The sequence below is a fragment of the Strigops habroptila genome, chromosome 4 (genome assembly GCF_004027225.2).
Source record: "Strigops habroptila isolate Jane chromosome 4, bStrHab1.2.pri, whole genome shotgun sequence".
Classification (NCBI taxonomy): Eukaryota; Metazoa; Chordata; class Aves; order Psittaciformes; family Psittacidae; genus Strigops; species Strigops habroptila.
The window spans coordinates 64,625,644-64,639,360 of NC_046358.1; the positions used below are offsets into that span (position 1 = coordinate 64,625,644).

At 36.8% G+C, this 13,717-nt stretch overlaps 1 protein-coding gene across 7 annotated transcripts in view; it reads right to left on the bottom strand.

Moving 5' to 3' along the window:
• Nucleotides 1-980: 980 nt before the first annotated feature.
• Nucleotides 981-13,717, bottom strand: part of PRMT3 (protein arginine methyltransferase 3) — a 67,801-nt gene continuing 55,064 nt past the window's right edge. For 2 of the 7 annotated variants that reach the window (XM_030482000.1, XM_030482006.1), the window contains 4 exons: nucleotides 12,545-12,595; nucleotides 12,256-12,343; nucleotides 11,087-11,141; nucleotides 981-1,665 (listed from right to left, as the gene is read on the bottom strand). In XM_030482000.1, coding sequence (XP_030337860.1) covers nucleotides 1,506-1,665; nucleotides 11,087-11,141; nucleotides 12,256-12,343; nucleotides 12,545-12,595 — 354 coding nt within the window. In that variant the 3' untranslated portion in view covers nucleotides 981-1,505. Of the gene's footprint in view, nucleotides 1,666-3,592; nucleotides 3,686-11,086; nucleotides 11,142-12,255; nucleotides 12,344-12,544; nucleotides 12,596-13,717 lie in introns of all 7 variants that reach the window. The other 5 variants (XR_003990880.1, XM_030482001.1, XM_030482004.1 and 2 more) reach the window with 5 other exon arrangements.

The window sequence follows — 13,717 nt, forward strand, 5'->3', positions numbered from 1 at the left end:
TATTTTCAAAAGGAATAGATGTCACCGAGATAGAAAAATGTTAGCGGACCACCTAGCCTTACACACATCATCTCTATCACAATGTTCCTATTAAGCTACATATGTGAGCTGAGCTCTTGAATATCTAGGTGTTAATCAGGACATTTAAGGGTCTATAGGTAATTCAATAGTTTTCACACAGGAAAGAATCTCCACCTCACCTCCCAGAGCAAGGAAATTATCTGGATGCAAATGAGGAAGCCACATGTTTACACAAGAAAGGATAGGAGCAGTGTAAAATGAAATACAAATCTTCAACTCTTTTCAGTTAAAAATACAATAGCACTGTAGCAATTGTCACTTCCTGTTCAACGGCTGCTTCACTGTATGAAATCAATTGCTGCTTTGCAGAAGAATTTCAGCTTTTAGAATACAAGGTTCCACTTTTCTGCCAAATTGGTATTACTATGGCTAACACTCCTCTTTAGCTAGGCAAAAAAGTATTTCACCCCATTGTACAATATATAATTAGCTAAGCTTTGTTGAGCAGATTCCAAGAGAAAGAATTTCCTTCTCATCTTCACCCTTCAAAAAAGGCCCTAACAGCAGTTCAGAGATCACTAGTGAAATGCTGCCCTTTTGCTTCTTGAAATGACTTTTGAAACCACTTTTCACACAAATATACAATAGAAGCACATAAACTGCACTGCACATAAACTGCATGGTGTTACACTTATTTCCAACTCTTCTGCAGTTTCAAATGTTGAAACATCACGACACACGCATCAATCCTTGGCTGTTCATAGCCTGTTTCTGTAAGCAGCTAAACCAAATCCACCATTTCAGCAACTCCTTCATAGTATTTATCCTAAAGCTGCTAAAATACACGTTTCCATGCTCCAGTAGGCTAGTACATAACAAACTGTAGCCACAAATAAATGAGCCACCAGTGGAGAGAGAGAAGAATTTCCAATTACAAAGAAAACAAGGAAACTGGCAACTGCATTATACAAACATACCTGGTTCATTTATTTAGATAAATTTAACTGAAAAGTGATACAACTTTTTAATTATAGAAGTGTAATGAAAATAAAGTCTTTGTTGCTGCAATCCTGCTGTTGGAATTCCACACTTATTCTCACTGGGACTTTGCAGCTACTGTTGAGGTGCACTGGCACATGATTTAGCTTCTTCTGAAAAATAAAATAAACCACAAAAGGATTCTGCCAGCTCGAGAGAAAAGAGTATCGAGAGATTGTATTTATTATTCCTCACACAGCAAGACTTTAATCTGATTTTTCTCACCCAGCAGTCTCACGTAACCCAAAACCATCTTTCTTGCCTTCCCCACATCACGTGAAACATAGCAGTATCTGATTCTGTAGTCAGTCTCGACATCCACATTGGATGCAAAAGCATCCAAACTTTACTCCCTCAATTCTAGGTAAGCTTTGCATATCTTTTGTGTGTGCGTATACATACACAAACCCTAGAGTTTACCATTTTGGGATATTTAGAAACAGTTATCAACAGTTAACTCTAACATTTAAATTTAACACTGATACGAACATAATTTTCACTGAAGGCTGTAGGTCTGCTGTGTGTCCTTCATGGAAAGGGTTATAAAGAGGGACCGTGGATCCTTTCTGTTCTTGCGGACTGCTATCTTTCCTCTCAGGGCTTCTCCTGCAGAAGTAAAAAGGAAATATTAATGCTATGCTTATATTACTGAACCATGCACAGCAACAGTAAAGATGTATTACATTCCCTTATGTTGCATGAGAAGCTGTTCCCAATTAATCAGAATTAAACAAGTCTATAAAGGTTTCCTTGATGTTCTCAAAGCTCTAAGCAATGGTCCTGACAGCAAACGTAAGTCCAACTAACTGCAGTTAAACCTGGTGAGGTGCTGAGTTACGTCTGATGCTTTACTTCTCAGATGACTCACCCAAAGAACTGATACACCAGTTATTTTATTTGTGATTGGGGAAAACCACTGTATTTCTTGGGTACATTAACCTCTCTTCAAATCTGGTTGTGTTGGATCTACAAATCACTACGCAGGATGTCTGCGTACTATGACACTCAGCTGGACACTGTCTACACACTCAGCTGGACAGGTACTAAGGGCTGTTGTACTACTAAGGGCTGTTGTACTACTTCCCTCCACTCTCTGAGCACCAAATATCAACTCGTTTTCTCATGAAATGATATATAATATCTTTAAGCTCCTGAACTTGGATTTCCACTCATGAAATAAGCAAACTATCAATAATAGAACAGTATAAAAAAGCAAAATTGCTAGTCTGTGACATTTTAATATTGCACTATTCCTCTGCTGAGCTCCCTTATTTAAATGAATCACTACTACTGAGCAAACCCAAGTAACCACAAAAACCTATTCCACTTCCTATTGCAAATGCCACATGGTTTGTATTTGCACTGCTTTTCATTTAAGTTCTAATTAGGTAATGTTTTTATCTGGCAGGAAACATTAACACAAATCTTCAGAGCATTTCAAGTATACACGTTATTAATAGTGAGTTTTGTTTTACAAACTATCAGGCTTTCTTGACCGTAACACTTTTTTGGTGTTGCTAAATTGAAGTAAGAGTTTTTGTCCTAGAGAAATTCCAGACCTTGATGCTTCTGCTTAACATTTTGTCCTAGCCTGCTTTGATCAAGCCTGGTTCCATCCCTACAGCAGCTATAGCGCCACAGCACAAGTTCTCCTACATTTATTCTTTACATAATTCAAAGGTCTGTTCTAGCTTTTAAAAGCGCTTTCAGATTCCGAAATACATGAGGAGAAAAAAGAAACCTGCCATGCTGTCTTAAGAGAACTTGCGTATAATCTCAAAGAAGAGATGTTTTACTTTTTACACAGAAGATGGGAGATTATTTGTGGATCTCTAAGTCCAATTTAATGAACTAGCAGTCCATTTTACTGTCATGCAAACATACTCAATGGAGAAGATGTGAAAAGCCTTTACAACTATGCAACCTTCTGTAACTTTACACAGGACTAAACAAAGGGATAAAGAACCCACTTCTCCATAGGCACAGCTGTTATTAACGTATCTCTCCCCCTGCATCTAAAAATCCTTATAATAAGAAGATAGCAGAAAACTAGATTTACAGATATTAGGATCTCCAGGAACTGATTCATGCTATATAAGTTTAAGGGAAACTTTTAAGTTTGCATCTGTCATGTAAAAGCCACACAAACTGAAATCCATAAGCAATTACAACTAGTCACAGGGATTATTATTTGCCTATTTGAAAACCAGATCTAAAAAGCAGTTTTGAGAGACCAAGTTATCAACAAGGTTCTTGATTTCCAGATACTGAAGGAGCTACTTCAGTTAACAATATTCATATTTTTGAGTATTAAGCACAAATTTACTGAGAAGGCAGCACAGGAGGACATCAAAGAGAATTTAATTTTTTTTCAGCTTTCATCTGCTTCCCCCAAACCACTTTCCCACTGGGTTAGAATTTCATAAATTTCCTAAACAATCTACAACTGACATTTGGGCTACATCTTCCCCACTAAATACTGGAGAGAGGTTAATACATTTCAAAAATGTAAGTGTGGCTGTAAATCTAGTACCTGAAGATTTCATCTTCAAGTCTTCGGTTTCATGGAAAAACAATCAAAAGGTGGAGAAACAGAAACAAACCGCAGACTTATATGCAAATTTCTCTGATGTAGACATAGATAACAATGTATTAATATCATGTATGTGTGAAAAGATTATTTTCTAAACATTTATATACATGGCAATTTTAAGTATACATGTGTCAAGAATGGCTTCCTGATTTTACTATTTAGACTAAAAGCTTGAAAGAGAAGCTATCAACATCCCTTTAAGTAGAAATTACTAGATTTGTTTGGGTTTTGAACTGCCTAAATACAGTACATTGTGCATCAGAGATGGCTTCAAAGTCAGATTAGCACAGGAATGATTTCAGGCTTGTCACCTTAAAAAAAAACAAACCTAAAAAAGGAATTTTGAAGAGAGCTCAGGATACAACCAACAGCATTAATATTTTCAAGTATCTGAAATTATGTGCCCCAGCAAGAGACTAATTCTGAAGTTGAAGGACCTTCACCTTCTATAACACATTGGAGGACTACGAGAATTGGAATATCTCCTTCGATGGCCCTTAGCCAGATACTCAGGTCAGTTACAGCTCAAACTCCTATGCAACTTCTATGTTGCTGCAAAAGCTCTGGAATGACAAATTCTGTTCCTATAGCCTGGCTCTGGCTTGATAACCAACATGCACATGGCATTCTTTTTATCTTTAGAAAACTACACACTCTGGAAATAATCTCATATCTGAAGAAAAAACCCCACAAATATAGATGTTCCCTCATATTGCAAGGAAATATTACCTATAAAAGCTTTTTAGTCTTGTTTTCAATGAGCTTACCAAGTGGTATCTCTTGATATCACAATGCTTTTGTGAAGATTGCTGCTTGTAGTTACTAGAAAAAACTAATCTCAATTTATTTTCAGTCCTTAATAAGACCTGCACATTCAGCTATACTTGTAAATATATAGGAAGCCCACTACTGAGCCTTTTCATACCGTCATTTTAAACCCACAAGAATTACATCTCAACAGATGATTTTACTAAACACATTATAGAAGGACATGATCTCCATCTATAGTTCTAAGTTTTCTGCTACTCTTCCCTTACACCTCCCTTGCCTCAATCATCTTTGTCGCTCACACCAGCCACATCCACCGTTACTACTTTCCTACCTCACTGGATCCAAAGCATTTCCCAGATGTTCATTACTTACCATGATTTTAAAAGCCACTGTTATGTTCTGTTAAAAAGCTGAAACTTTCGATATTCTTATTGCAAAAATGAAAACAAACAGCAATTTTTGAACTAGCTGGTTTCAAATTCTCTAAGAATTTTAGAATTCTCCATTTAGCACAATTCTGAGTTGCATCCACAACAGTAAACTGGCAGATTATAAATTACAAATAACAAACGCAGGACATTTTGTCACAGGCTGAAGTACAGACATCAAAGAAAGCTTTTAACAAAAATGGCTGGTACGAATACTGTATAAAAGAAAAAAAAAAAATTCTAATTTTGGGGTTTTTTTTATTTTTTATTTTTTGTTTTCATAATTTAACCATTAGTTGGAGATTCCACTTCAAATCCTGTGCAGCTTAATTATTTGGACACAAATGACTGACATAAGAAAGCAATTTGCAAAGAATTGCAAAAATGGTTTCACAGATTATTTAAACAGAGATTTGACAGATAGAAGAACGAGGTATAGAAAAAAGGGCATTATAGCTTCTCCCCAGCTGGGAAGTTTAACCTAGTTTGAACATACAGATTTTCAGAACTGCTACAAAAAGTACTATTTGATCTACTTTAACATCCTATAATAACAATTCCTAAATTGTTTTTTTTAAATGTTAGTACGGTAAGACTAAAGAGCCTCTGAGAACTAAAATTCCATGATTTAAATTAATCCATACTTCAATCTTAGCATTTAAAACATTAACAATAAATGAAGTAAAAAATCTAATTGCAGAAATTATGGTTGACTTTATAGAATAGAACCCTCAGATTCTGTTTGCAAAGGCAGCTAATGAAACAAAGCATTCCATTTTTCTCAGCTATTTTTTTTTTTTTTTTTTTACGCAGGAACCACATTAACTCTGCCTTTCTAAACCATCTTTTCTAAGGACCGAAGCAAACAACAGCAGTGCAACCAAGGCACAGAAAGGCAGTTCTGAACAATTAATCAATGTCACATAGATAGAAAATGACTGATGTTTTTTCACCACTCTGCTGTCCGGTGAGCTGCCTGGAGGAAGCTGGCGCTGGGACTCAGCTGCATCGCCTTGCTCTTATCACGCTCAGTTGAATGCAAGTAAACCACGCATTGCTACTGCAGTTTGATTAGGGCAAAACTGAATCCATTATGATCCCCTTCCTGCATTTTGACTATTCCTTGGGGAGGCCTGAAATTTGTCCCCCAAAAGAGAAAAAGACAGAAGGGTTCAGCAGAAGTGCTGCTCAAGCTTTCTAGCACAGGAAAAAATGCATCTCTATGTCTGTACTGATCCACTGCAAATACTGCATGGCTGATGACATGCTCTACAGTACTCCCTATACAAGTGCTCTGGACAAAATAGTTTATTTTGGTTCTTTTACCATCAGTAAAACTGTAAGCAAGTGCACCTTTCACTTATGTTTGTGCAATACGCAGGGCAAGCCCGCAGTCTGCGAGCTGAGACACCTCTCAGTGCAAGACTCCTATCACTAAGATGCTGTTTAGGTCAAACTAATCATATTTTTTCAGCCTATAACTTGATTCATCTGGAAGGATCTGACCAAACCCAAAGATTCCATGCAGTCTCCTTGCATATCCACAATGTCTACTTAAAGCTCAAAATGATCCATGGCAACAAACTTGTAAAGTGAAGAACTACCCTGCCTTTCAACCCAACTTGGTGTCCCCTCCCTCTTTGATTATGAAAAGGACTGAAAGAGCTACTGAAGGAGGCCAGCAGTCAAGGTCTTTCAAGGTTTCCTTCTTTTCTATGGAAGAGCTTTATGAAGCTGAGACAAGTAATAACATGGTACTCAAAGCATTCTTTATTCAGAACCCTGTTGAAATTTAAGAACCTTACAAAAGATCTCACTGGAATTATTCCCAAGAGACCTGCTAGAAAACTGCAGTGGATTTGGGGCTAAAGACACCTTAACTACTGAACTACTGGTGAGAAATATCTTTACAAATCCCCTAGAATGTATTATGAGTGGTAGTCATACATGCCTTCAGTTACACATTAGTAAGCTCTGACACTGCTCTTCACAATAAGCCTCATTTGAGGCTGGCAATTTAAATACTATCTACTTTTCCACTCTAGTTTAGACTACCTGGACCCACTAACCTTATGCAACACTGAGGTCCAGCATGCAACTGAAAAAAATCCCAAGTCTCAAAAGCATTACTCTGGAAGAGTTGGCTAGAAAGTAGTTTCCCTATACCATCTATCTTCTGAAAAAGGAAAATGAAAGATAGAAATAATTTGTGGTGGATCAAGGCCATTTCCCTTAAACTCAATAATTTATCTTTAACCCTCCCATTCATCTTCTTAAACCGTAGGCACCTACAGCTGTACGCAGATTGCCACCTTCCTATTTGGGCACTTCTTACTGAATCTCCAACTCAATGAAATCTAATGAGCAGTTTCCTTATGGAGCTGTAATCACTGCTTCTTGGTATTATCCATCTGATCTGTGACACCCTTCTTCCACTGGCTGCCTACTTCTATAAACTAAGCATCTCTATGCCAACTCCCTACTGTTGCACCACTCTTCACCCTCTTTGAAACTATGTTGAGGTTCTACCTTTTTCTTTCATGCGCTGAGTATTGGCACGTTTCAACTCCCCAGGACAAACTCTGAATTAGGCTGCTGCAAAGAAGTCTACAGAGCCAGCTGAGTAAGGTAGGAGAGCTACCTAAGATAATGTGCACGCACTGCAAATGACCAAGATTCCCTACATAGCTCAGGTACCAGAAATAGTTGCCACAGGGAATGGTGAAGGCCAGATACATATTCCTTCATGTATAGCTGCAGCAGCCCAGCTCACTCACCTAGAAATACTTTTTGTAGTAGACATCCTAAACTGTATAGTCTTGTCCCAATCTTTCTCTCTGCAGTTGTGACAGAATTCTGACAAAACTAGATTGTTGTTGCTGTATGATTCGTATTTCCCTTGCAGTTGCAGAACTTGCAAAGGGGCACACAGAATGGCACAAGAAGTCCATCCAAGTTCTCCTGTCAGATATAAAACCTCTTTTATCTTTCAGTTAGATAGAACAGCCATGGGAAGAGATTCTCTTGATTTAGTATCTGAAATACATGCTCAGAAATGTTTTTGAAAAGTCAGCAGGATGATTTTAAACTGTAGATTTCAAAAGATACAGCTTAAGACATGGAAGATTTAGTGTGACCTCAAAATCCAAGTTTTAACAACTATGAGATTTTAAAAGCGAGCACCCCTTTTGGAGGTATCATTTGTAAGTAAACAAGTGACAGCATTTTATAGACACCATGTCACAGCTGTAGACAGGCAAAACAGACACTAAAATCTCAATTTGGAAACAAATTACCCAACTGGGGTGCACAATACTGAAGTATTTCAGTATAAGACAAAACATTCAGACAGATTAATTGTGCCAGCGTTGTTATCCTACTTTTAACAAAGCTTTCTAGGTATACAAATAAACATTTTACAGTTTGTAAATTCACAAACAGCTCAATTATGGAGACTGGGGAGTTAAAAGATAATCAAGGATTTTACAGGGGCTTAGTCATGTGAGCTCTACTTCAGTTTTGCTGTGCTAGCACCTTTTAGCACCACAGAAAATCAAATCAAGGTTTTATTTCCACTGCAAGGCAGCATCAAGAATACAAAATGCTGACAATATGCTAGTTTACTGCTAATAGAATCTGCTTGCATACAGATCTGGGTTTTAACTTAATTCATTGTTACTGAAAAGATTCTGTGGGCCCTTTAAAATAATTTCAGAAAGGATTTCATTTATTCAGTAAATGCTTGGGACAACCAAATGATAATACTATTCCATATATAATTTTTCATTTATCTAACTTAGCAGGAATATTTCAACAAACAACAAAAGGAAAAGACATGTTTGGCCTATTAATAAGAAAAAGATACTGCTTTGGCATCTCAATTTCGATTTTCAAAATAAAGACATATTCAAGCTATTAAAAGGGCTGCTGAGTAAAGTCTTGCTCTCTGTAGAGAGTCTACAATACAAGACTCATGTCTGAGAAAAACCAGTTCTTCTGGCAATAAAATATCACCTCCCTTCTTTCTCCAGTTTCTTCAGTTTTACTGCTTGCTAAGCAGTTAGAGCATATCCAACATGCTGACGCTATTTTGTTTCACTTCATTGTACATCAGCTTCAAGTCTCTCATCTGTGAGAAGGAAAACCAGTTTTGCAGAATACAGGAATAGAAAGAGACTATCTCCTCCTCCCGCTCCAAAATCTAAACCAAACCAACAGAAATTATCCATTAAAACATACATATATGTTTTAATACACAAATATATAAATTTTAATATAGAAAGTTGTCTACCATAGTTGGGTATCAAGCTGATATTCAGTGGCAAATCAAAAAGCATTAATTAGGTGAAAATTTCATTGCCTCTCTCCAGATCTTTGGACCTAGATTAAATCTTTCCCACTGCATCCCATAGAATTTGCAAACACTGCACACCCAGCACAGGCTGCGGCGGGAATGGCAAAGGAGGGAGGATAATTTGCAAACCCCATCCTTCAGCTTCTAACAGCTAGATTTTATTGTTAGAATAGAGATCAAAACATTCAGTCTTTTTTATAGCTGAGAAAATAGATCTATTTTTACAACAAATAACCTGGCATCAAACAGCTGAGAAAATTAGCTAGTTCACACTGCAGAACAAAACCATTCTGACGTGGCATAAAGGAGCCAGGTTTGGATATCTGTAAGCTCCACCTCTTCTACAGAGCAAATCCAAATACAATCAGTGCTTTAGAACCACTTCAGGCATATCCCCCAAAGCTATAAAGCATCTGATAGAGACTCTTAAGTCAGCCTTACTATTTTACTCAGAATTAGAAATCCAACAGAACAATTTTTCTTTACTGGGGAAAAAGCCAGCACCGTGTCTGAAAGATGCTTTCAAGGTAATAAAACATTTCAAATGCATTTCTTAGCACCAAATTCCTCTTTCACAACCTATTAAAATACTAAAAACAAATTCCACCATGGGGACACACCAGTCAGATTACTGCAAGGGCAACGTCAAATTATCCAGATGAATATTTAAGTCACTATTTTTACAAAGAAAAAAAATGGGAGAAATGGAAGATGGGGAAATTTGTACTTATATTAACATGTCTTGAGGAAAAAAAGATTTTTGGAACCATGAAGGAGAAGAATCAAAGTCTGGGAGAATGTTTTTTTATAGTGTTCACCTAAATTAAGAAACATTGCTATGTAAGTATCAATAAACACCTTCTGCCCTGATGGGTTTCTGTCATCCATGAACAATAAATATCCCACAAAGGATTATAAAGGAAAAGGAAATTACATCAAGAGTTTTTCTCAGAACCTCCTCTAACACTGGAAATAACAGGTAGAGAACCCCAGATTTAAGTGGAAATTTTATATAACGTATAGAAACAGAGAGAATAGGTAAAAGCATGGAAAGGGGAACTTTAATGATGAAGAGGAGACAGGTAGAAGAAAAAAGAAACACAGCTGTAACAAGATTTGTTATGGGGATAATGTTAGGAAATATGAGCTAATAAAGAGAAAGGAAGGAAGGAGTTACAGCAAAAGTGATCTTGAAGGTCAACTAGGTTGTGTTCACTGCTCCAAAGCACGTAGTTTCTGCAGTTGTCTTCAGAAAGTCACTGCACCTATAGTAGAATTCCCAAGCCAGCCACACCTTCCAGTCGTTTCACACATTTGGCAAATATCAAATGATCTATGTAATATTCAATAATATGTCATTGCACTTAAGATAATTTCACTTCACACTCTATGACATTGAAATTTCATGAATTGCAGCAAGGAGACCTTAGTCAGCCTTGTCTAGAAAGAGAAGCTGAACAGAACACAAGCCAAGTACAAATGCACCAAAGCATATGTACCAAAAAGTGACAAAACCTAAGAATAGGCAAATAAAACTTATTTAAGGATATAAAGTCAAAGCATGAAGGAGAGAAATGATTTGTCAGGTAACACTGACCGTAGTGCCTTTTCCTGCTATAAAGTTGTCATGGCTGATGGCTGGAAGAGGCAAATGTAAAAGCAATTTAACTGAGAGCAGATGCTGCTTTAATATTCATAATTAGGTCTGGTACAAGAGATAATATTCCATCTACATCAACACTTCTCTATAGCTCCTCTAAGCCTCTTGACCTCAGCTTTTTTTCAGCATCCACATAAATTTTTGTACACTTTCCCCCAATTTGTCCAAGCTATTTATCAACTGTTTGGGTCAGAACCAGGTATTAACATGAGTTTATTAACTGACCAGCAGAAATGAGGCTCATTACTGAGGTTCCTCTCCCTTGGTCCTGCCAGTCTGTGAAGAAAAATGATCTTCAAAGACAACTAAATTACCACCAAGTAAGAGTTTAACGATGGTGAGTAAATACCTAGTGGTTAAGTGAAAAAGGTAAGAAATAATAAAACCGTAAAAATGTAACTAGTTAATCTCCTTTGATTTAAAAAAAAAAAAAAGACTGGAAGAATCTGAAAGAAAGTGCAGTTCTACAGGAACAAGAAGGTAAGACTTGTAATTCGTGACCAGTTGTATGTTCATCCTCTTGCATGACTATCCTGTGACAGTCATGGACATAATTCAGTCTATAAATCAAGGAATATTTGACTACTTGCACAGAAATGTATTTTCAAGACTTACCAAACAGAATTAATTGAAACCTCTAATAAGCATCATTTCAGTCTTCAAAACCTCACTTGAGCAATTTATTATCTGATTTTGCGTTATCCCTGATGACAACTAAAGCCTTTTTACATGCATCAAATTCAAGGTGAAACTTATAACACCTACACTTATAACACCTATAACACCTAGTACTTATCAATTTTATCTAAATTTACAGTGTATCAAAATAGCATCTTCCATACTTCAATGGATCAAGTTCATGGCTGTTTCAAGTTCATGTTCTTTGAAACTATTTCCAATTTACAGAGCAATCCCCACAGTGCCAGCTACAATATCCATGCATATATTCATGATTCATTTAAAAAATATAGCATAGTTTAGGAGGGCTACAAAAAAACTTATGCAATCACTTGACAAATATGATACTTAAGAACATTACTTATGTTAAAATTAAGAGAATGTTAATAGGCTTGTTCTGGTCTTAAATTCTAGTGCCTCAGAAATGCTTTGATACAGAAGTTCTCACCAAAATTACAGTATGGAGCTATGCCAGACATATGCCCATTTACAATATACCTATGCAGACATTAGTATATATTTTTAACATGAATTTTGCATAGATAGGTATTTCCCAGTGCTCGCTGACATAGAAAAATTCTTTAGAGCAGCTGAAAGATTTACTAGTTCTTTTTTAACATTTATGTTGGTTTTAAAGTATTTTAGCTCTCAATTTAATGATAACAGCAGTGTAACACAACCATTGCTGCACCATAACTGCATTTAAATATACCTGCTTCTACAGGAATTGGTTTCTCCAGGAGAAAAACTGTCTGTTTCCAGTGTGTTGTGGTACACTGGGGACCAGTTGAAAACAAGACCTGCAATGGAAGAGTTCAAGAGTTTGATTAAGAACAACATTTTTGATATTACACAACATCAATCAATTACCAAACACACACACAAATGAAGTGTTTGCTACAGCAAAACAGACTCCTTGCCAAACACCTTGAGGCAGAATAAAATACAAAACCACCCTCATCTCCCAAAGACACTTAAAATGCATAACCCCAAATACTCACCTTATTTTGACAGTTCTTCTCGAAAAATATATCAAAATACCCAGCAATTGCCTATAAAAAGAGGTAAATGCAAATATGATAAAGGAATAGTAGTGACACTTAAGAAAAAGTCTATCATTAATATATACATTTATTGGGATTTCTACTCCATTTCAAGCCTTTATTGAGAGAAACAAGCTTAGATTTATGCTTTCAAGCATGCTAGAAATCCTAAGTCAAAAAAATAAGCAGTCATCACACATTTGTTGTACTTGAAAATATTCAGCCCACTGAAAATGCATTTTATTACATATAACTTTTTAGTCTGAGTTTCCATAATAACCCACACGCTAACTGCAACTAGAATTTCACAGAACACAGACTTTCAGATGTGCAAACCCAAAAAAAGCATAAAATTCCATCCTTGTCCTCTACAGCTACCACAGTCATCACTAAATTAACACACAGCATGAGGGATTCTGCATGAGATGTTCACTCTTTGCATAGCTAAACACTGTTTTCCATAAAAGCTCCCTGTGAACTGAGGCAGAGCATGAACAGGCAGGGAATATTTTTTCTTCCTCTACTACACACATAGAAAAGACAAAAGATTCCCAAATGCTTCATGCTGGCCTTTCCAGCAGTTGGCAGTTTCTAACAGTAACTCTCCATAGGATTCCCCTCCTCCCATCCGACTCCTAAGCTCAAAAAGAGCCTCTCTCTTCAGTGCATAGCTCATTAGTGGAGGAAAAAGAGGAAGAGGCACAAAATGCCTGCACACAAAACAATGTATCAACACTATTAGTTATGCAGTCTTTTAATAAAAGCCTGTTTTTTTGACAGAAAAGCCTTATGAGTCCCAGAAATTCAAAGAACTCAAAGATGAGCTCTTTGATGCTACTAAAAGGCCATTCACCCCAAAGTTTCACCTCTGAAATCCCATCCATGCTCACCTTTATTCGCTTTCTACTGTCTCCTACGAAAAGGATAAAGCAAATCAGACCAAAGCAGTTATGCTTTTCTATTATGTCAGCCTTAAGAAATGACCTAAAATAGAGCTTTTGAGTAACTTCAACTATAGCAGCTGGAGACTTCAGCCCAGTGACAGCAGGAAGGGACCCTCTGCACATCACCTATAGTACGTTCAAACAAGATATGTACCAATTCCATGATGCAAGCCTGTTGCATGAAAAC